Here is a 25296-nt window from a genome sequence, read left to right as displayed (position 1 = left end):
TGCGGATAAATATTACTTCAGAAAAATATTTTTCTTCACATTGAAATTGTCATAAGCTTCTTGCTTATATGAATTTAAAATTTGATTACTGTTTTGGTTTGTAGCCGGAAAAAACCTTTGTGCCTTGCATGTAACCTTGGAAAGAAAATTCACGTGTAGGAGTAATTCCAGTAAGGACCAACAGATGGCACAAAACTGTTTCTATGGTTTTGCTTTACTTAAATTTAAACTACGGATTTGCATTTTGTCAACCACTTGTTTTTCCGTGCCTGTAGAAGTTACTTTCTCTACCTCTGAGAAAGAAATCTTGGTAAGTAAGAAGGTTTTTGTGGCTTTTTCGAATTATGGCATAATTACTTTAAATAAGCAAGAAAATGCTAACGATTATATAGGAAATAGGTAACGTTTCCTTGAAACTTTCGCAAAATGATTTCAAGGTTTTTTTTTTTAATATTGCAAATGTCCTTTTAATTATACAAGAAAGATAAAAATATGGCTATCTGGAAAAGATATAAAAATAACTAGCACTTGTAATCATAGTTAAGGAAAAAAACTAACCGGCATTATTTATTTCTTCTGTTTTCGTCTACTGCATTTTTCTCTTTTCTCCTTTCTCTAGTTCCTTGTTTTCAGTAACATTTATGGTAGTTTATGCCACTGATATGGCACCTATCACATGGTATGCATTTTTATAGCAGGGATGAGTGTTTGATCTCCCCTGTCACGTGGTTTTATCGTCGTTTATTTGTGTCTGTCACTAATTTATAAGCATTTCGAAAGCAGGGATATGTCAGTGCTATTCATATTTATAATCCCAGCAACTAATGCTTCGCAGAGTGCTGGCACATGTTACACTCTGAATAAACATTTATTAAATGGAGGAAGTGGCAGGGACTGTTTTAGAACTTGCCTTCCTCTAGGTTTCTCACCTAAACTTTGACAAACAAAACAGTGTTTCTCTGGCATATTTGTTGACTTGATTATGGAATCACAGTTACCTCATTTAATTTTTTTCTGATCTTTTCTTTCTTGTGGTTTTAGTTTTCATAGATCCTGTCCACCATTGTTTTTTTCTTGAAATAGAGCTTCTTCCATCTGTCTTTTTTCCTTCCTCTTTTTATTTGATGCATCAAAGAAAAAAAAGTTTTATGTTTTTATCTCTACTTCCTTCCTTTAAAAAAAATTGTGAACTGTCTGATCTTCACCTCTCATCTCCCTTTTTTCCTCTCTTTTTTTTTTCTTAAACGTAAAAGCTCCCAGCTTGTTTGTTAAGTGTATACACTAGGAACGGCTTGAGGGTATAAATGCCCCCAGAGGAATGTTTGTGTTTTGGCGGGAGGATGCTGTAAGGGCAGCTGATCAAATTTTCCACTCGGTGGCTAACTTTCAGTCGCCTGAACACAGACACCATGGAGGGACCTCTAGGTGGGTTCTCATTCATGAATGTCAATTATCTAGAGTCATGTGAAAGAAGTTCTCTCTCTCTCTATATATATAGAAATAATACAAGCGTGTTTCTTTACATATAAAATATTTTTACATTAGCTATATTTTAAGACAACTTTTTCAACTTATACAAGATGTTTGAAATTGGAAATCTTGGAAACATACAAAAGCATAAGAAAGAAAATTAAATTCATCTACAATTCAGAGATATAGAGATAATCACTATTAGCATTTGGTATATTCTTTTGATTCTTTTTTCCCCTAGGCTTTGAGTATATGTCGGGTTTTAACAAGTTTTACAAAATTAGAGTCCTACTGCATATACAATTTTGTGTTCTTTTATTCACTTAACATTATATTGTAGACATTATTTTCTTCTAAAAGTGCAATATTTGAGGCTACATGTTATTCCATATTATGGGTGTACCATAATTGATTAAGCCATTTTCTACATTAGACGTTATAAATTTTTTCAATTTTTCATGTTATGAGCATCCCCATAGTTATATTTTTATGTGTATCTCTAATGATTCCTTTAGAAGAAAATTCCTAGAAGTGGAATTGCTAAAATAAAGGTAAGCATATTTTTAAGAAATTTCTGTATTTACCCTTCAGAAAGGTTGTACTAATTTCTCATTCTTGCCAGTAGTAAGTGAGAGTTCTTGTTTTAGTCCCACCTACCAACACTGGGTATTATATTTTTGAATTTTCCCAATTCGGTAGGGGATAATAATCACACCTTATTTTTTATCTTTTAAGAAACAAAAATTCCCATTTGACCCACTTTATCTTTTTATGCTTAAATATTTTAAAGTAAATTATAGACATTCTGACATTCCATCTCTAAATGCTTCATTGTGTACCTCTAAAAAAAAGTACATTTTCCTACATAGCCAAATAACATTATCAAAAATTAACATTTATTTCTTAAGAGCATCTAACACCTGGTCCCTCTTAAAATCCCTCTCCCCTTGTAATTCAAGTAACTTTTCCCATGGGTCTGTCTGAACTGAGATCCAATCTAAGATCATAAGGTTCATCTAGATATTATGTCTTATTTTGTTTTAATTTGGATTTTTATTTTTTGTGAGATTGGGCATTATTCATACTATTGAGTATTGATTTCTTGGGTAAATTTTCTGAGCAAAAAATGTGCTTTACTTAATTTCAAATGTTAAAAATTTGAAAAATATAGGTAACAACTAAGAGGAGAATAAAACTCCCTTATAATCTTACCATGCGGAGATAATTACTGTTAATATCTTGGTATGTGTCTTACTAACTTTTTCACATGTATGTGTATGTATTTACTGCTGTATATTTTTTAATAAACTGCTTTTGTCACTTACATATAGATAGCGAGCCCATGGAATTAGATTTTCATTATTTTTAAAGGCCACATAGTAATATTTAATTATATGATGATATCATAATTTATTTGAGAACTTACTGTTTTTGGATGATTAGATTTCTTTTTCAAAGAGTAGTTTATTTTGTACTGGCCACTTTATTGTACTTCTTACTGTTTGTAACAGGTTTTCAATTTCTTCTCTTGGATTTTCCACATTGACAACCATATAATCAAAAATAATGATAATTTTATCATCATTATTATTATTATCCAAATTTCTGTCTCTCATTTTTTCTTTCTTAATTACGATGGCTAGAACTTCTAGAACAGTGTTAAATAATGGTGGGCATCTTTGACATTGGCTTTAATGGAAATGCCTTCAGACTCACAAGCCTTACTAGGCCACATTTGGTCCCAGTTTACTCAGAAAGAAATAGGAGAGGAAGTTTTCAGGTTTCCTCAGCTTCCTACCTGGTATTATAGTTCATACCTAGTCCTTTCAGCCTGGATGCTATTTACCACTCAAGAGTCATTTTTACCGTATGTGACGTGCTCTGGTAGCACAGTTGACATTCTAGATGTATCAGGTTTTCAAAAAAGAGCTAGAAAGTTAACCCTATGTCAGACTAGTCCACGGAGAGGGAGAGAACTGGGTTTCTCAGTGCTTCACTCATGAGCAGTCACTGGTTGCAGCAGATGGTGGAGTTTAATGCCAAATTGAATACCCGTGTAGACTCTTGAGAATGCCTTGAAGTTTCTGGGAATAGCTTCTTGTTTGCCCTTTTGTACAATTTTAGATTATCAAACTGACCAGTATCACTTTTTGGAGGAAAAAAGGACTGGTATTTAAAAGAGAGTAAAGTATTCTCTGAGTCCAGTGAAAAAAGATCATAGTCATGGAGTTAACTTTTAACACAGTTGATGTAAAGTCTTTGTCTAGTAAGTCAACGCCTGTGCTTCCTCAGAGACCATTTCTATTAACTTCTTCTCCTTCTTCTTTTTTTAATTAATGGATATTATTTTTTAGAGCAGTTTTACATTTACAGAAAAATTAAAAAAAAAAAAAAAAGCCAGAGAGTTCCCACATACCTCCTCTCCACTGAACACAGTTTTTCCTATTATAACATCTTGCATTAGTGTGGTATGTTTGTTATAATTCATGAAACAATATTGATATATTATTATTACTAAAGTCTATACTTTACATTAGGATTCAGTCTTAGTGTTGTATAGTTCTATGGGTTCTGACAAATGCATAGTGTCATATATCTACCATTACAATATCATATGGAATAGTTTCACTGCCATAAAAATCCTTTGTGCTCTGCCTATTCATTCCTCCCTCCCCCAACCGCTGGTGACCACTGCTCTTTTTTTTGTCTCTTTAGTTTTGCCTTTTCCAGAATGTCATAGAGTTGGAATCAAATAGTGATAGCCTTTCCAAACAGGCTTCTTTCACTTAATAATATGCATTTTGTGGCTTGATAGCTCATTTCTTTTTATTGCTGAATAGTATTCCATTGTATGGATGTACCACAGTTTATTTATCTTTTTACCTATTGAAAGACATCTTGTTGCTTCCAGTTTTTGGCAGTTATGAATAAAGCTGCTATAAACATCTACATGCAGGTTTTTGGGTGGACATAGATTTTCAATTCATTTGGGTAAATACCTAGGAGTGTGATTGCTGGATCATATAGTAAGACTATGTTTAGCTTTGTAAGAAACTGTCAGACTGTCCTCCAAAGTGTCTGCACCATTTTGCATTCCCACCAACAATGAATGAAAATCCCTGTTTCTCTACATCCTCACCAACACTTGATGCTGCTTCAAGATTTTGGCCATTCTAATAGGTGTGTATTGGTATCTCATTTTTTTTTTTTTGAGGAAGATTGGCCCTGTGCTAAATCTGTTGCCAATATTCCTCTTTCTTCCTTTTTATCTCCAAATCCCCAGTACATACTTGTGTAGCATAGTTGTAGAGTTGTAGCTCTTCTAGATGGGATGCCACCTCAGCGTGGCTTGATGAGCGGTGAGTAGGTCCGAGCCCAGGATCCAAAGCTGGGAACCCAGGCCCCTGAAGTGGAATGCGTGAACTTAACCACTGTGTCCCTGGGCCGGCCCTTCATTGTTGTTTTAATTTGCAATTCCCTGATGACATATGATATTGAGTGTCTTTTCATATGCTTATCTGCCATTTGTATATTTTCTTTGGTGAGGTATCTGTTCAGATCCTTTGCCCATTTTTAAATTGTGTTGTTTGTTTTCTTATTGTTGAGTTTAAGAGTTCATTGTATATTTTGAATGCAAGTCCTTTATCAGATATGTGTTTTGCAAATATATTCTCCCGGTCTGTGGCTTGTCTTTTCATTATCTTAACAGTGTCTTTTGCAAAGCAGAAAATTTTAATTTTAATGTATTCTAACAACGATTTTTTCTTTCATGGATTGTGCTTTTGATGTTGTATCTAAAAAGTCATTGTCAAACTTAAGGTCACCTAGATTTTCTCCTGTATTATCCCCTAGATGTTTTATAGTTTTGCATTTTACATTTAGGTCTGTGTTCCATTTTGAGCTAATTTTTGCGAAAAGCATAGGTCTGTGTCTAGACCTTCATTTTTTTTTGCATGTGGATGTCTAGTTGTTCCTGCACCATTTGTTGAAAAAACTATCCTTTCTTCACTGAATTGCCTTTGCTCCTTTGTCAAAGATTGGTTGACTATATTTGTGTGGGTCTATTGCTGAGCTCTTTATTCTGGTCCATTGATCTGTCCATCCTTTGGCCAAAACCACACTATCTTGATTGCTGTAGCTTTATAGTAAGTCTTAAATATGGGTAGCGTCAATTCTCTAACTTTGTTCTTTTACTTTATTTTTTTCTCCTATAAATGGGCCATACATTTTTATTTCTTTGCATGCTTCCTAGTTCTTCTGTTTAAAGCAGGAATTTGAAATATTATTATATGGTAAATCTGGAAATACTATAATGTGGTAACTCAGGTTCTTCTCTCTCCCAGGGTTTGTTGTTGCTGCTTGTTGTGGGGTGTGGTTGTTTGTTCATTTAGTGACTTTTCTAAACTATTTTTGTAAAAACTGTATTCTTTGCCGTGTGTGGCTGTTGAATTCTCTATTCCATTAGTGTAGTGATCAGCTAGTGGAGATCATCTTAGATGGAGATTTTCTTAAACACCTGGAGATAAAATAAAACAAAACAAAAACAAAACTCCTAATCTTTGCAGATTGGCGCTGTGTTGAAGCACTTCTTCAACGCCTACCTGGGCTGTTTACAACTCTGCCTTAGCCTTCACTTTCTGCTTTCACAGTGGCTAAAAGTCAGCTAGAGGTGAAAGTTGAGGATTTTCTCAGGTCTTTTCTGAGCATGCATCCAGCCCGGGCATTTGTGTGGCTTTCAAGATTAGTATACATGGAGCTTTCCAAAGACTTTTTTCTCCCATGTATCTTCTTTCCCAAGCTCTTCCTTCTCTGGCTTTTTTGTGTGTCTCCTGCTTGTGCCATCTGTTATTCCTTGCTCCGGGTGGCCGTGCCTAGTATAAACACCTTTAAAGGTTTTCAGCAAACATTGCCCAGGAGGCTGTTCCAGCCCTGAGAAAGTTCTGAGGGGGGTGAAACGAAGGCAAGCCCCTGAGTAGATCCCTCAGAGAGCCACCAGATGGGTTAAAACACGCAACCACAATTCTTTGATAATAAGGTGTATTTTGCCTTCCTTGGCACTGGCAATCTGCATAACTGGGAAAAATACCACATTTAATTATGGGGACAGAAATGACTGATAGTGAATGAAGAAATCAGTGAGACTTTGTGTTTAGTAAGTGGAAGTTTGAGAGCAATCATCCAGTCTTTATACATCTTAATGTATATCCTATTTCTAGAATTTGGATGCATATCAAGATACTCTGAAGAACAGCAACAACCCTTTGGGGGATTGCCACCTCAACGTCATGACTGAAGACAAAGAATCTGTTATTAGAATCTTTAATTTTGTTTACATCCTGACCTTAGTTGGAACCATAATCCAGTTCTCTGAGGAAAGTAAATTTGCAGTAGACATGTCAAAAATAGGCCTTACTCGTGTTCCAAAAGACCTGCCACCAGAAACCAAAGTCTTAGATATGTCCCAGAACAACATATCTGAGCTTCATATCTCTGACATCAGCTTTCTGTCAGGGCTGAAAGTCTTGAGACTTTCCCATAATCGAATCTGGTGCCTTGATTTTAGTATTTTCAAGTTCAACCAAGATTTAGAATATTTGGATTTATCTCACAATCAGTTGCAGAAGATTTCCTGCCATCCTATCATGAGTCTCAAGCATTTAGATCTCTCATTCAATGACTTTGAAGTCCTGCCCATCTGTAAGGAATTTGGCAACTTGACACAACTGGATTTCTTGGGATTAAGTGCTACCAAGTTACAACAATTAGATCTGCTACCAATTGCTCACTTGCATCTAAGTTACATCCTTCTGGATTTAGAAGGTTACTATGTGAAAGAAAATGGGACAGAAAGTCTTCAAATTCTGAATACAAAAACACTTCACCTTGTTTTTCACCCAAATAGTTTATTCTCTGTCCAAGTGAACATATCAGTTAATAGTTTAGGGTGCTTACAGCTGACTAATATTAAATTGAATGATGACAACTGTGAAGTTTTAATTAAATTTTTATTGGAACTCATTAGAGAGCCAACGCTACTGAATTTTACTCTCAACCATGTGGAAACAACATGGAAATGCTTGGTTAGAGTTTTTCAATTCCTTTGGCCCAAATCTGTAGAATATCTCAATATTTACAATTTAACAATAGTTAAAAGCATTGATAAAGAAGATTTTACTTATTCTGAAACGGCACTGAAAGCATTGAAAATAGAACATATTACAAACCGAGTTTTTATTTTTTCACAGCAAGCGTTATACACAGTGTTTTCTGAGATGAACATTATGATGTTAACCATATCAGATACACCTTTTATACATATGGTTTGTCCTCAGGCACCAAGCACATTTAAGTTTTTGAACTTTACCCAGAATGTTTTCACAGATAGTATTTTTCAAAACTGTTCCACTTTAGTTAGATTGGAGATACTTATCTTACAAAAGAATGAATTAAAAGACCTTTTCAAAATAGGCTTCATGACTAAGAATATGCCATCTTTGGAAATACTGGATGTTAGCTGTAATTCTTTGGAATATGATGGACATGATGGAAATTGCCCTTGGGTTGGGAGTATAGTGGTGTTAAATTTGTCTTCAAATATACTGACTGACTCTGTTTTCAGGTGTTTACCTCCCAGGGTCAAGGTACTTGATCTTCACAATAACAGAATAAGGAGCATTCCTAAACAAATCATGAAACTAGAATCTTTGCAAGAACTCAATCTTGCTTTCAATTCTTTAACCGACCTTCCTGGCTGTGGTACCTTTAGCAGGCTTTCTGTACTGATCATTGACTATAATTCAATTTCCAACCCATCAGCTGATTTCTCCCAGAGCTGCCAGAATATTAGGTCAATAAAAGCAGGGAACAATCCATTCCAATGTACATGTGAGCTAAGAGAATTTATCCGAAGTATAGGCCAAGTATCAAGTGATGTGGTGGAGGGTTGGCCTGATTCTTATAAGTGTGACTACCCAGAAAGCTATAAGGGAACCCAACTAAAGGACTTTCATGTGTCCCAACTATCCTGCAACACAGCTCTGCTGATTGTCACCATTGTGGTCACTGTGTTGGTGCTGGCTGTTACTGTGACCATCCTCTGTATCTACTTGGATCTGCCCTGGTATCTCAGGATGGTGTGTCAGTGGACCCAGACCCGGCGCAGGACTAGGAACGTACCCTTAGAAGAACTCCAAAGAACTCTCCAGTTCCATGCTTTTATTTCATATAGTGAACATGATTCTGCCTGGGTGAAGAATGAACTGGTACCTTGCCTCGAAAAAGAAGACATACGGATTTGTCTCCATGAGAGAAACTTTGTTGCTGGCAAGAGCATTGTGGAAAATATCATAAACTGCATTGAGAAAAGTTACAAGTCCATCTTTGTTTTGTCTCCCAACTTTGTCCAGAGTGAGTGGTGCCATTATGAACTCTACTTTGCCCACCACAATCTCTTTCATGAAGGATCTAATAACTTAATCCTGATCTTGCTGGAACCCATTCCGCAGAACAGTATTCCCAGCAAGTATCACAAACTGAGGGCTCTCATGACCCAGAGGACTTATTTGGAATGGCCCAAGGAGAAGAGCAAACGTGGACTTTTTTGGGCTAACATTAGAGCTGCTTTTAATATGAAATTAGCACTAGTCACTGAAAACAATGATGTGAAAACTTAAAAAAAATTCAGGAAACCCAACTTAACTTAAGAAACTGTCAACTTGAATTCTGTTGGACATTATGGTTTTAAGTTACTGTGTGGATGGTGCCTCCATTATCTCCATGCGTTCAGGAAAGACTTAATGAAAACTGTGTTTCAACTGAGCTGGGGAACCATGCTGGAGGTTGAGGTGGTGCTCAAACTTGCCAATTACAGACAGCTCCGTCTCTTTTGGTTTAACCATTCTGTTTCTCATTCAGTCTCTTGCAAGTAAGTACTCAGAGATTCAAGGACATTTCCTCTCCTTTCTCCTTTCCCAAATGGATTCTGTGTGAGCAGGAGTTTATGGGACTTCATGGCAGCAAGGAAAGAGTCAATCTCAGAACTGTATGCAATGGTCCTTGGAGTGACCTAGGTTCCTCATTGGCCTCTGGGTGAGCTTTGTAATCCTGTTCAATTTTGGGGCTTGGGAAAAAATTAGATCAGTTGTGGAAAATAAAGAAGCTTTTTTTCTTCACATCTGAGTAATAGTTTATTAAATTTTGGACCCTGCTACACGAATATGCAATTAACCGGTGAGGACTCATGGCATAGTCATTTATGTAAATAAAGGGAAATATAGGTTTTAGTCATAGGCTGTTGAGGCCAAAGACATGGATTTATCTGCTTGCCAAGGAAACTCAGAGCCAAATTTATTTGTAATTGGTTATTGAATAGAACTTTTCGGGCTATCTTAGAATTTTGGCTAGTGCCTCAAAGCTGACAAAGGTAGGAAATACCACCATATTTTAAAAAAAAGATATTAGACACAGCCATGGGGGGCTTACTAAAAAATAGTAGAAAGAGACCAGTAACTATCAGCCCATATTACCCATCTCTGCAAGACTAGATTCAAAAGGGTGATTAGAGAGTCATTATTAGAGATTCTACACCTATGGGGAGATTGCTTTGAATTCCTTCCAAAGGCAAATGAGAGGGACTCTAAGCAGAGTAGAAGAGTATTCTGGCATCCCACCCCCAGCCTGAAGGATTACAAAATAACAGGAATGCACAGGTCCAGTGCATGGTGTGAGAGCTCTTAGAAGCGCTTGATGAGTGTCCCCTGGAGTTTTGGGAGTGGAGTGGGCATTGTAAACGAGAGATTTGTAAATAATGCTTGGAAAACATAGGTGCTTGATAACTATTTGTTGAACGAATGGATGAGTGCTTCCCATCTGAAGAATTCAGAAGGTGACAGTTTGGCTTGATCAGCCCAAAACAGCAAGCTGAGGAGAGAAGGGAAGCAGTGATTGCAACCTGCCCTTCCGTTATCTGGCATGGCAAAAGAATGTGAATTTCCTGTGGGCCATGTTGATCAAGGAAAGGGTAGCTGGGCTTGAGTTGTCACGATAGGACCTCAGCTAACAGGGCAGCCTATTGTGCAAAGGGACAATAGTGTTGAGAGGCCACGGGGTTACGGGGAAGAGGTGTATAGTGGGGGGTTGCTGCAAGAGGTCAGCCAGAGAATGTGCCACTTGTATCAAGGAACAATCAATGTGGGATCCACCCAGGGCCTCTGAATAACCCACAGATGCATCTGTGAAAGCTCCAATATTTGGGCTCTGCCATAATAAGAGGCAGAGGCCTGATGGCCTGTCTGCCTTATCCAAAAGTTAGGCCTTATCCAACTGCAACGAGATTTGCTCCTCTTTGTCTAATACACTCTTCCCTTGCAGTGCCCGGGGGACATCCAGAATATAGAGAAGGCACAGAAAATGGAGGAAGAGTAAAGAAACTGACCACACTTCTCCCCACTTCACTAGAAGAAAGGCCTGAACTGGGGCAAAGCAGAATTTTGAATTAGATGTGAGATTGATGTTAAATTGGACTGGCCTGGACATTTTAGTGCCTGAAATAGAGGTGCAATTACTAAAATGAGTCTTGTCACTAAAATCTATGGGATGTGCTTAAGATTCAGGCTAGGTCTTGGATAGATCCTGATAGGGAGATTCAACAAAACCTAGTGATTAGAGAAAAAAATAGAGCCCTTTGTTTCTGGACTTAGCTCATTCAATAAACCAATTTCATAATTAATAATTGTAAAGAAATGAGCCTTAATGAAATCTTACTGGAGTCATCTTCTGTTTGCACTAGCCCTTGCTTGCGCTTCAGGAGAGTACTTACTTTCCTTCACAGGCCTCTCCCAAATGGGCAATTTTCCTCAGCCTCCGTTGGACTGTTTCCTAAACAACTCCCCCCCCCCAAAAATAGCAAACAACAACAACAACAAACTGTGTCATGCATTCTAAATAATCAAATGTTTAAACCAATTTCAATACGTTTCCCACAAAATATTGTTGATATTGAAAAGATAAAATTTTGACATTTTAAAATAGAATTAAACGAAACCTACATTTTTGTCACATATGAAAACACACACATTTCAGACATATGAAAGTTCTATCATAAAAGATCAATTTCTTTTTTAGGTATAAAGATTTTCTATCTCCAGGAATCCTGTATTGACTTCTTCTGGTTGTGAGGAGCAGATATCAACTTGAGAAAGGGGGTGTTTATTTCGAGGATACAGAGGTGTCTCAAAGAATCCAAAGGCAGGGACATGACTGAGCTCCAAGAAAGTTTGGAAGCAGAGATGGCAAACCACTCAGACTTTCTCACCATCTCTAATCTCACTAACCCAGACCAATTAGCTGTGGTGGGGGTAAGGATAGGGATAGAAGAGGGGGCAATGGGATTGCCTACCTCAGGACCATTATTGAGAAGGCTGAAAGTCCAAGATCAAAGTGTCAGTAGGTTTGGTTTCTACTGAGGCCTCTCTCATTGGTGGCAGATGGCTATCTTCTTGCTGTGTCCTTAGATGACCTTTTCTCTGTGTGCACGCATCCCTGGTATCTCTTCCTTTATTTATAAGGACTTATTGGACTAGAGCCCCACCCTCATGACCTCATTTAACCTTAATTACCTCTTTAAAGTCCCTATCTCCAAATATAGTCACATTCTAAGGTACTGGGGTTTAGGAATCAACTTATGAATTTTGGAGGGGATACAATTCAGCCCACAACAGATGGCTATGCAGATAAATTGAAAAATGTTGTGACAGAGATTGTCAGTTGTCAGCAGTATCCTTTCTCCTTTTATTTAATACTAGAATGTTCGAGTTTTATCAGGGCACCTGACAACCCATCTGGATACTACATTTGTCAGTCTCCCTGGCAGTTTGATGTGGACATGTGACTAAATTCTGGGCAATGGGATGTAGCTGGAACCTAGGTGCCACTCTGAGTCACGTCTCTAAGAAAGATGAGTATGGATTCCTTTGCCCCTTCCATCTTTCCACTGGCTAGGAGATAAGAACTGGAGGAGCCATCTAGAACTTGGAGATGAAAGCCTCGTGTTGATGACATGCTCCTTATTCTACCATTTTGTGTTGTCCAAGCCAGCCTCTCGCCATGTCCTAGACTGCTTACTCCTGTTATGTGAGAAAGTAAACTTCCACCTTGTTTAAGCCAGTATATTTTCAGATCCCTTTGACACAGAATCTTCATCTGCTCCTTCATGAATACAGAAATTTACAACCCACAGACAGTGGTACAGCCTTTGAATATTTCCTAGCTACTTACATCTATCATGAGAGAAGGGTGTGCATGTTCCACCCTGCAACCTAGAGCAGAACATGTGCCATCCTGACCAAGCCACCAGTACCTCTCATCTGTAAGACTGCGATAACTTCCTGACCGGCCTCCTTGCTCTTACTCTTGCCTCACACATTCTTCAAACTGCAATGGGAGTGACTGTTTTTAAAGTGTAAATTATATTAAGCCATTCTCCCGTTTAAAATCTTCTGATGACCACCCCTTACAGTTAGAACAAAATTTGAGCTCCTCATCGTGACCTGCTGTCGTAGTCTGCCTTCCTCCACTCTGAACTTACCTCTGCATCTCTTCCCTCTCTCCCCCTTGCCCAACACACTCCAGCCACAATTGCCATCTGGCTGCTCCCCAGTGCATCACACTGATTCGCAGCTTACTATAGGCGGAGATGTTGTGGGTTCCGTTCCAGACCCCCACAATAAGGCAAATATAGCAATAAAGCAAGTTACACAAATTTTTTGGTTTCCCAGTGCATATAAAAGTTATGCTTGTACTATACTGTAGTCTATTAAGTACACAGTAGCATTATGTCTAAAAATAACCCAGTTTAGCTACCTTAATTAAAAAATGCTAACCGTCATCTGAGCCTTCAGTGAGTTGTAATCTTTTTTTTTCCTGTGTGAGGAAGAGTGGCCCTGAGCTAACATCTGTTGCCAATCTTCCTCTTTTTGCTTGAGGAAGCTTGTCCCTGAGCTAACATGTGTGTCAATCTTCCCCTATTTTTTGTATGTGGGATGCCACCACAGTATGGCTTGATGAGCAGTGTTTAGGTCTGTGCCTGGGATCCGAACCTGTGAACCCCGGGTCTCTGAAGCAGAGTGTGTGAACTCAACCACCATGCCAATGGGCTGGCCCGGAGTTGTAATCTTTTTCTTGGTGGAAGGTCTGTAAAAAATGCAGTATCTGTGAAGTGCAGTAAAGTGAAGTGTAATAAAATGAGGTATACCTGTATACTATTTACCATCTGTGGCATCCTACTGAAATTATAAACAGCCTGTGAATGGACAAAATGATAGAGCTATTATAGTTTGGATGCTAATGCTAGCCACAGGAAATTATCTTAATACTGCTTTACCATACTATAATTGATTTGGGATGTTCTATTAAGCATCTCTATAATAAAACATTTTGAACACTGTTGTCGAAGGCAGGAGGACAATGAGAATATGCCTCACCATTAACCTTATCGAAATTACTCAAGATGTGGTTTAGGGGTAGAATGGATTATGTATTAACCTCTGAGGATCCCTGGAGACCTACTGAAGACTTAGTCTGGACAAAACTTAAAATTAAGGAAACTCCAGATGTTGGCCTGATCACCCAACCCAGTGAGTTATATCTTATATTAAAAAGAGCAAATAAGGAAGAAATTCCAGTGCTCTTACTAGGAGCGTTAAATAACACAGATGCTAATAGGCAGAAAGGAAAAGTGCTGGCACAAAAAGTAATTTCCAGAGTAGGAAGGAACCCAGACCCCTTTGCTCCTAAGGGCACAAATCCACACCCTGAGGACAATAATTACTGTAACCCTTTTTACCCTGGTAAATTTAACCTACTAGAACCTAGACCCATGAGAATAGACAAAACTACAACAAATGATAATTTGGAACCTATCAGAGTCACTGAACAGAGAGCTTATACTAGTATAAGACGAGAAATGACAAAAATTAGAATGGAATTCTGACAAACTGATTCAGACACAGAAACCCAGTGGTTATTAAATTTATGGTCCAAAGGTGGACATAACCTGATCCTCATAGGAGCAGAGGTTGTGCAACTCGATCCCATCACCACCAATGCCAAATTTAATCAACACCTTAGAGCATTTGGAGAAAATTATGTTAATATACAAAGACCTTTGTTTGACCGGATAGCAGCAGCCTGGAGAATAAGATGGCCTATACCTAATATTTTATCCCTTAAAACACCTCCATAGAAAACAGCAGGGGAAACTACTAACATTATAATGAAATTAGGACTATTGACTATGATTTATGATAGAGGACAGACACCTTCACCCTACATGCGGAAGCAACAGAACAAATTAAAAATGTCATCCTAAAAGCTGTGCCCCACAGGACAGAATAGCATTATTTAAGGTATTTGCAGGCACCAAGAACATAGGAGAACTGATTGACTTGATAAAAACAGCTGAGGAACTAAGTCAAGATAAAAGCTATAGCTTTAACAATAATGTATATAGACTAAAACAGGCCTATGCCTAATGTAAATAGACCTAATAGAACAAAACCCATCAGGCCTAGGCCATTTAGACCATTTAGACTACCAGCCTTTAATCCTAGTTATAGAAATAAAAACCCTAATATGGATAATAGAAGGTACTTACAGTGGCAAAGAAATGGAAATAACCAACCTTATAGGGGGAACAAACCCACGTATACATCTAATAACCTATTTACTGTAAATAATAACCCCTTTATTAAACCTAATCCCATTAATAGACAAGCCACTGATAGGCAAAGGAGAGGAAGCCCAATGAACCCCTATAGGGACTCGGCAGTCTCTGTCTCGCGGCCCAACCTATAGACAATCAACCATATGTTACAGTGGCCATATCAATAGAAACCGTTTTTGTAAATAAAAACGCTGTATATACCACTATATTGTTAGATACAGGATCATAAGTAACAATGATACAAGGACATCCTACTAATTTAGAAAACCTTAACAATAAAACAGGACTAATTGAGGGATTAGGAGGGAAATTAACCTCAGGCACGTGGGCACATAGATTCCTAACAATTGATGATAGACTACCCATTAAGGCTAAATGACTTATACATCTCAATTTAGAAAACACTCTTGGAATGGATGTAATAGGATATCATATAACAATAAGGATGTAACAATTCCTAAAACTAATTTGGTTATAGCAAAATGGACTGCAGTTAAACTGCCTATCCCATCTCCAATAACAAATATACTCTAATACAATCTTAAAGGAGAAAAAAATTCAGGAACTCCTAAAGTAACAAATTATTGTGCCTACTATTTCACCATATAATAATCCAATCTGGCCTGTTAAAAAGCCAGATGAATCATATAGATTTACAGAAGATTATAGAAATTTAAAACACTCTCTCAAAATTGAGGGAACACTCCCCAATACAGGCACTTTCATCAATAATTTCACCACTGGATCCGAAACTTGTCATACAGTGATAGGCTTAGCTGACTTGTTCTTTGCTATACCAATTGATGAGGAGAGCCAACCCATGACTGCATTCACTTGGGAAGGTAGGCAATATCAGTTTACTAGGTTACCACAAGGAAACCGTAACAGCCCAGTGACAGCCCACGCTGTCTTCCAACACAAGACATTCAGGCCTTTCAGGAAGACATACACACAACATACACACAGACCATTATTCCTTATATTGATGACATCCTTATTTATGGTGATAACTCAGAAGAACAGAGTAGGGTCAAAATAGAGTTCACTGAATTCTTTACACTCAGAGGATAGACAGTCAACCCAGGTAAGGTCCAAGGACTCCAAACTACAGTAAAATATCTAGGCATAATTTGGTCCTCTGAAGGTAGGAAAATACCAGACCTGGTCATAAACAAGATAGATTGCATACTAACTCCTACGGCAAAAGAAGCTCAGAAATTGCTACGACTGTTTGGATACTGAAAACAGCACATACCACAATAGAGATAATTTTAAAACCAACTATAAAATAACTAGGGAATTTATATGGAAAGAGACTCAAGAGTCAGCCTTTATTTATTTGAAAAATACTGTCATAACTTTTAACACATTGGCACTAGCTAATGAGGACTCTAAATGTAAACTAGAGTATCTCTACTCACAAGAGTTTGCAACGTAATCACTGTGGACTAAACACCACAGGGCCCCAAATTTTACCTGACTGGGTTTTGGACTACGAAGTTCCTGTGGTCTAAGAATGGATACCTACCAAATTGAAAGGCTCACCTGGGCACTCTATGAGGCCCTACAAAACACAGAGCCACTAACAGAGAATAGACCAATTATATTTAAACCCCAACTGCCTATTCTGGATTGAGTAAAACAGACCCCTGACAAACAGAGGGAACTACCCCTGACCATAAAGTCCCAACCTGGAAATGGTATATGTCTGAGTGGGACATATAGATGGATGGTCGACCCTCTGCATTAACTGAGGAAACCTCAGCCATGCCAATAGTAGACTTGCCGGGGTTTCCAAGGGGTGAGCCTATCCAAGCTCGAGTAATTGGGGAATGGGGACCACCCTGGTCCACGGCACTCAATAACGCATGGTTTACAGATGGCTCAGCCTCCATGACAGCATTTGGAGTACGCTGGCAGGCTACATCCTTGAGGATTAATGATGGTCTAACCCTGACAGAAGCAGGCACGGGAGAATCAGCACAATATGCTGAACTAATAGCCATAAAATTGGCGACTGAACAATCTGTTATGGGAAATCAGAATGAGATATATCTTTTCTCATGGGCAGTAGCTAATGGAATAGCTGTTTGGTCAGGAACATGGTGGGAAAATGACTAGAAAATAGGGGATAAGAACATGAGGAGTAAGGACATATGGAGAAAATAGCACTGGCTGACATCTCCATAGTCATCACACGTCTCCGTACATCAGAAGGACAGCTCTGAAATAACTGAATTTAATGACCAGATAGACAAACTCTCTAGAAAAACTAATGGGGCTAGAATCCCTAAAAATCTATCTCAAAAAACACGATTCATGGATAAAAACATATTCAAAACATAACCATACATAAACAAGAAGGATAATGGAACATAAAATCTGAACAAACAGGTATGCAATTGATAGAATCATTGCATGGGTACATCACCAAACAGGTCATGCTCGCATTCATGGCACTAGAATATGCTTAGAGAAAAGAAACATGTATATATCCTCCAAATACCTCCAATTCCAAATTAAGAGATAGGAGAATTGCCAAAAGTTTAAAGCTTGGAGGTCATCAATGAATACTCCAGATAAGGTCAAGCAGATGGACCTTTTCCAGTTATACAAATTGATTATATAGGACCCTTGCCTATATCAGAGAATAAACTACATGCATGCACCATTGTAGACACATGGTCAGGAATAGGATTACCCTACCCCTTCAGTGTAAGTGATAAAAAAGTCTACCATCAAAGCATTGGAAATCTGTATTACTTGCTACGGTATCCCAACCATCATAGAATCAGATCAGGGAACCCACTTCACAGGAAAGATAATATGAGATTGGGCCAAAGAACAGGGCATATTGTGGAACTTCCACTTACCCTACAATCTAACTGCCTCTGGATCAATTGAAAGGTATAATGGCTTGCTTAAGCAAAAGCTTAGATTGCTTACTAACAATCTAGATATGAAAGCTTAGGCTAAAGCAATCTGGAAGGTGGCAAGGTTTCTAAATCACAGATATAGAAGGGATGGAAGAAATCCTGTTGAGTTAATATTGCAAGCACTCACAGAGATAAGAATTGGTACTAACAATACCCCAGAATCCAAATTAAAAGGAAAAGAATAAATTTAAAAATATGATGATATTTATAGTACTGGGGAAATTATAGCACTTGCCACTAATAAAACCTACTGGGTGACTGAAGGAAAAGGCATATTACATCAAATTAAAGAAAATAATATGAAGTCTCTATAAAATTTTCAGGCATGAATGTCATCATCTTCTATCGTATCAACACTGGATACAGGCACTAAAAACTTAGATATTTACTCTTTATATGATGGCAGGATACCTAATAGTGGGCACATTTTCATATGGCATCATTACTGGATGCCTAATATTTAGCCTAGCGTGATGCAGGGCAATTAGGCTTGGGGCAATATTGGCAGTAATGGCCATAACAGCTATAGATTTTCTTGGCAAGGACAACAATAAGAAAGAATTAGAAATTTATAGGGCACTATCTTTATTTTGCAGGTATGAATCTGCTATGTGTCTTGAACTTGGTAAATTTTGCTAAGTGGGTCAGTGCACATGCTGCCTACTGGCCATACTATTTTGCTTGCTGCTCACTATTGGATACCATACTCATTGCAGCTATGGATACTCCTCCGACTGCTCCAGCAATAGCAGTTGTGGTACTGTTCCAAACTGGAACACTGCCTTCTCGTCCAGACACAACTTTACCATTTGTGACATCCTCCACTTCCTCCATGGATCACCATCCTGGTTACCTTATTTCAACTGAGAACTCACTAGCATGACCAGCATCACCAGTATCACCAACATCACTAAGCCCAACCTCTCTACCCCATCCTTCGCCATCAGCACCATCTACTCCCTGGGAATCCTTTGATCAACGGTGAAACTGAATACTGAGGGAAGCTGTTGAAGCATTGGAAACCTCCACTTCAATCTCCACAAGAATCAATGAGGATTCTGAACATACTCCCTATTAGACACCGACTTGCAGGATGAAGATTGGCCTGAACTACTAACTGATGCTTGGTATTGCAACCCAGAGTACATACAGAGACAACCAGATACTTTACCTTATTCTTTACCTTACAAAATGTTACTAAATCACCATGTAGGGATGCACTAAACAATGCATTTATGAATCAAACATTATTGTGGTTCATGCTGAAGGTCACATATTTAAGTTTAAATTTTACAAACATGTTCTTGAATAAAACATATGACATGACATACAAATATTGTGAGTATGAGCCACAGGCAGATTGCTCCTCTAGTGATGAGACAGGAATCTCGAAACCAATATATGCCTTGGGATGTACAAAAAATAATGTAGATATAAATACCACTAGGTGGGGTGCAGGAAGATGGTCATATCAGTGTAAAAACATTTATTATACAAATAATATATCAAAAATAGCCAATTGGAACAGAATTGTACTCTATTTATGGAAGAGAACGCCTGAAGAATCAATAGATGACTGGTGGAAACCAAGAGTGAGAAGTAAAATAATAAATTAAAAAATGGGATAACCTAGAAAAATCGTTAAAAAATTATAGAGATGAGTTTACCACATGGAATACTAAATATGTAGTTCCAGCCATAGGTAATGATGATACTTTAGGAATAGACATAGGAATAGACATTGTAACAGCACATCCACATAAGGACAGCTGGGCAATTATATCTTTAAATACAAATAGGCCAAAAATCGATCATTTACTACTACCCCAACTTACACTGTTTAATCCTTATTCACTTATTAGAAAATTAACAATAAATCCATAGACACCATGTCCAGACTTTAAAAAAACAGGATACCTTGTAAGGTGTATAGAGGACATATAGGAAACTTAGCGTATAATACATATCATTATCCTTGGGGGTATACATTGGGCTTCATCTCACACCACAGATTTCTACCCCAAGAATATGGGACTCTATGCTAATAAACCTCTCATGGTCATATTGGAACCCACAATAGTAGTCTATACCTTGAAATTTAATATAGAAAACTTTCAAGCCAGATACAAATCCCCAAATTGTACTCAGCTTTATCCATCTTCATTTATGCTCAGTTTACAACCTATGCCCAAAACAGATTCACTAAAAGGAAAGAAACCCTTACAGTTCCTTGTTGAACTAGTAGGAGGTTTAATTGAAGGAGCGATGACTGCCACTTTTTCTCAATTCCAAATCGGTCAAATCACATTAAATTTTAAAAACTCTGAAACCAAACGATCTCAATTTAATACGTATGCAACGGCAGCTTTGTCATGGTTGGGTACACAGATGGATAAAATTAGCAATATATTGCAAAACATAAATGAACTTCATGCAGAAGTAAATAGAGCAATGGAAATTCTATGTAAAGCAGTTGGAGAAAACACTAAAAATAACAAAATACTAAAAAGCGACATAAAAGATGTTTCTCTAAGTGTAGATTGTCAATTGTTGCAGTTAAGATTGGTTGATATGTGGAATATTCTTAGAACAGCTATAGTCTCAGGGCAACACTGGTCTCTTGAGATAATGGACAATCTAACCAGAACTAGTGTGATACCACACATCCTAATGTCTGATTCCCTGGGCAACCGTGAAATTAGACTATTAGCACTTAACGGAGGAAACATGACATTGGGTTACCACACTTTTGTCGTTTCCCAATATCAAAAGGGAGAGTGGAGCCTACAGGCCACAGAAAGCCCCTTAAGATAGAAGAAAAACGTGTTCTTAAGGATACGTTGGTGGAATGGAATCAAAATACCCTATCACTGCTAGACCTTTAGCTATACCTATGGTACAAGTACTATGCCCTTGATGCCTTCTCAACCAGTTATATGTAATATGGGAAACTGGATGATGATATTATACTCTAAGCCAAATCTTACCCTAACCTGTTGGAGTCAAGGGAAAAATAAGAAACACAACATGATGGGATATGTAAAAATAGAACAAGTGATGAATGTGGCAGTAGAAGGAAAAAGGTGTTATTCAAGGTCAATGGAAGATAGAGGAAGCATTAAACTAACCAGAGAAATATTTCATATTAAACTCCTAAAATTATTTTAATAAATGTAAATCATACATTAGAAAAATTAAGACAAGTAAAAGAACATCTGGAAGATGAGACTAAGAAATTAAAAATAACTGCAGAAATTGAAAAGAGAACAAAAACATGCATTCTCTAAAATAATGACAACCTTGAATTCTGATGTTATGGTAATCAAACACGTGCTTGGTAGTGCCATGCAAGCTTGTACTCCCTGGAGCTTTATAAAAATGGCTTTTACATGGAAACACAATTATCAAGGAAGTTTGAGTGGTGTAAGAAGCTTAACTTTTTGGTTGTTTGGCGATTGGACATGGCATCATGTTAAAGAGTTCTCAACTATGCTTATATTGATAATATTAGGAATGTGGTTGCTTAAACTGGTCATTAAGCTATGGTGTAAAAGAATGTGTCTCAAAGGAAAAACCCCACAAAATATGATTGAGTGTTTGTGATTGAGATTGAAAGTGGTTTAGAATCACAGGGTGGGTTGATATTTCTGTGAACTGAGATTTGTACAGAGCATTAGGCCCTTAAGGTTAATTAGTGTGTGAATGATTTGAAGTCACAGGGTGGATTGTTGTGCATTGGTTTGATATGATTTCAAATCTACCTGCTTACGGCTTAAATGAAGTTGTTTTGATCTAAGAGTGAAGTGGTTCACATTGAGGGAGCTGCATGAGGATGTTGTCATCGACACCCGTTGTCATCAATAAGCACTCAGTAGCTCAGGTGACGACAGGCACTGCTGGGGGCTTGGGGATAAGATATGTGGAGAAGCAACTATGGCGACAGGACATTTAGCCCACTTAACCCAAACCAAGAGTTTGTGAGGACCTACACGAGAGTGTTTGGTCTGGGCAAGGTGACTCTTGGCTGATCTAAATAGCTCTCCGAAGACCTTGGGCATTAGCTCCTGCCATGGTAAGGCGACTCTTCACCATCAGTAGTGGAAACCATGCACCAGCCCCATGAAGGAGATTATCTTGCCCGCCAACACCAGCATTTTTGTTCCCTAGCAACATGCTCTAGCAACAAGGGACTTTTACTAAATTTGGACTTTATTTCTTTCATCTCCCTTTAGCCTAGAACAATAGTGTGATTAATCTATCATTGGTTTGGAGTATGTTATTTCTTTTTTGGCTTATTAAGAGGCATTATCCTGGGCCGGCCCGGCGGCTTAGCGGTTAAGTGCACGCGATCCGCTGCTGGCGGCCCGGTTCGGATCCCGGGCGTGTACCAATGCCCCGCTTCTCCGGCCATGCTGAGGCCGCGTCCCACATGCAGCAACTAGAAGGATGTGCAGCTATGAGGTACAACTATCTACTGGGGCTTTGGGGGAAAAATAAATAAAAAAAATTAAAAAAAAAAAAAGAGGCATTATCCTGTATGCTATTGGCTTGTGAAATTATTATAATTCCTGCAGTGAACCTGTGTTAAATTATTGGCAAAGACAATCTCAATCTCTTAGCGTAACATTTTTTGCCTCACAAACAAAACAAGTATGATCTCATCTTGATCCTTAGTTATATCTGTAAAGACCCTATTTCCCAATAAGGCCACATTCTGAGGTTCTAGATGCGCATGAAATTTTTTTGAGGGGGGGACATTATTCAACCTATGACCCTGGGGGTGGCATGACTGTTTCTGATGGCCTGGAGACTCAGCTGGGTGTGGCAGTAGAAAAAAAATAAATGATGTCTTGAGGAGAAGAAAGAATATGAAAGAAGCTGCTTGGAAAGTCAGATGTACAAAAAAAGGAGAGACTGGCAAAGGGAATAGAGTGGATGAGTGTGACAGATGGGAAAGAGACAGTGACTGGGCGGCTTGGATGTAAATGGGGGAGAGAGTCTGAGTTTTAGTGAGAATGAGAACACAAAAAACAGTACTGAGAAAGGAGGAAATCAATTTCTGTCTAGATTTCTGGAGAGTGATTTGATTAAAAGGGAAGGAGAATAAATTACAGAAAGTGAAAGAGACTTTTCTACAGTGAAAGATTTCTAAAGCCACAGGGACTTTCTGGGGGCTTTTAACCATAGTTAGTTTATGAGGAATTTCAGCAGAGTCAAGTCTAAGTATGAAGTAGTTTTTATTTTTCTTCAGTCGTTCCGTCAACTGGATTCTGAAACTCTCCCCTTCCTCACCCCTAGTGATATTCGAGCAGATTTCATTCCTCTCCAGTCCTTTTGAAGTATTAATAGTGCAATCTAGTTTTTAATCTCCAACTCCATCTGAAGCTCGTCTCCTTTCTCCATAGCACAGGCTAGGCGTTAGCTCAACCTTGGTGTCTATATGGGGTTGCGCATGGTTTACCGGAGATACTCACTTCCTGCTCCTTACTTTCCCGGATCTAGCTTTCTGATGTGGAGATGAGGGATGAGGGGTAGGAAGGTGGATATCCTTTTCTATGATTGTGTTGGTTAAGGTACAGGCTAAACTGAAGGACAGGGAGACCCCAAACACAGGGGCTTAAGTAAGATAGAAATTTCTTTCTTTCTTAAGTAATAGGTCAAATATAGTAAGGAGGTCTGGGATAGGTAGCTGTCTCTACTCCACAAAGTTATTCAAGGGCTCAGGCTGGCCCGTTGGCTCTGTTTCTCATAGCTCTTATCTTCTTCTCCAGCCTCCATTCTCCTTTACGTGAAGCCACAGAACCAATGAAGTCTTCCTGTGCTTTCTCTGAATGTGGGACCAAGAGACATTGAGGTGGAGATACACCCCTTTTCCCAGGCACACGACACCACAGTCTCTAATTGCCTGTTGACAAGCGTTACTCCAACAGAGTTACTCAAACAGAAATCCCCAGGAGAGTAGACACCAGTCCCTCTGTTTACTTAGACTCCTGAACTCCCAGAGGCACATGTAATGTCCTCTAATACTGTCAGAGAGGGACCACCCTCGAAGGGAATGGGGGGGAGATTCCTGAACGCTTCTGCATCAAAGCAAGCATGCACCTGAAAACAGAGATGCCTAGGCTCCCTGTCCAGTCTCTGTGAGTGATTCTACTGGCATGCCCCCTTCACTATGCTTGGGAAGGAAAGGATGTAACTCTCCCAGGAGAAGAGGGCACAGTCTTACATCATAAACGCTGGTGTCCCAATGCTGCTGACTCTCTCACTGCCCTCTCCAGCATTCTTAGGCGGCTGGGAAATGTGAGGATGGGGTGATAGTGGAGATGGCAGTATCTGGTTGGACTGCTTTTTAGAAGCCTGAGGGAAATGCTCGACTCCAATGGTTGGCAGCTCTCTTTAGCATATACGGTATGTAACACTTCCTTGTCTTCAGTTTTGGACATGAGTCATAGGAGAAGGTCCAGTCAATACCCTATTACATAATCGTCAGAACCAACAGATGGGAAGGGAAACTAAAATTATTGGCAGCCTATTGAATTACGTGGCAGATGTACACCTAAAATGTATCCTAAAAATGGATACACCTAAAAATGTATCCTAAATCTGGATTAAATAATCATGAGAAAGACATAGTATTCATACTAATAGGAGAAAAGGAGAGAATAAGGGTATGGATTTATGTCCATTGGCTCAGAAAGTCCACTTCATGGAATAAAACCTAAGGAAATAGTTATTCATACACATCCTAAGGAAATATATGAACAATGCTGCTTATTGCAGAATTGTTTATAATAGCAAAAATTGGAAAGAACTTAAATACCCAACAATAGAAGATTGGTTAAATATATTAATTAAAATATTTAAAAAATACATTATAAATCAAATGGAATATTATTCAGCTAATAATAATGAAGTTGTAAATGGGTATTTACTGACATGAAAATGTATTTATGATGTATTATATATTAAGAAAAGCAAATTACAAAACAATATACACAATATAAGGCCATCTGAGTGTGTGTGTGTGTATGTGTAAATTGGTATAAACTTTCTAAATGGCAATTTGACAGCATCAAGACCCTAAAGCATATAGGCTATATATAGCCTAAAGCATATAGAAGAAAGTCTGCATGGTTGCTATAAAAATGGTATTGGTGTATCCTTTTTTTT

The 25296-nt window shown here is 38.3% G+C and overlaps 2 protein-coding genes across 3 annotated transcripts in view; both read left to right on the top strand.

The window, feature by feature from the left end:
• The window catches only part of TLR1 (toll like receptor 1), a 44630-nt gene that overhangs the window by 7470 nt on the left and 11864 nt on the right, over positions 1-25296 (top strand). The window contains exon 1 of one of the 2 annotated variants that reach the window (XM_058546883.1): positions 232-310. The exons of the other annotated variant lie outside the window; for it this stretch is intronic. The gene's annotated coding sequence lies outside the window, so the exon portion shown is untranslated. Of the gene's footprint in view, positions 1-231; positions 311-25296 lie in introns of those variants that run through there. 2 annotated transcript variants of the gene reach the window in all.
• Positions 264-9619, top strand: TLR6 (toll like receptor 6). Its single transcript, XM_058546882.1, has 2 exons — positions 264-310; positions 6687-9619. Exon 2 carries the CDS (start codon positions 6756-6758, stop codon positions 9141-9143), a length of 2388 nt encoding a protein of 795 aa, XP_058402865.1. The 5' UTR covers positions 264-310; positions 6687-6755; the 3' UTR covers positions 9144-9619.

This window comes from Diceros bicornis, chromosome 8 (genome assembly GCF_020826845.1).
Source record: "Diceros bicornis minor isolate mBicDic1 chromosome 8, mDicBic1.mat.cur, whole genome shotgun sequence".
In the NCBI taxonomy this organism is placed as follows: Eukaryota; Metazoa; Chordata; class Mammalia; order Perissodactyla; family Rhinocerotidae; genus Diceros; species Diceros bicornis.
This window is presented reverse-complemented; position numbering and strand designations above follow the sequence as displayed.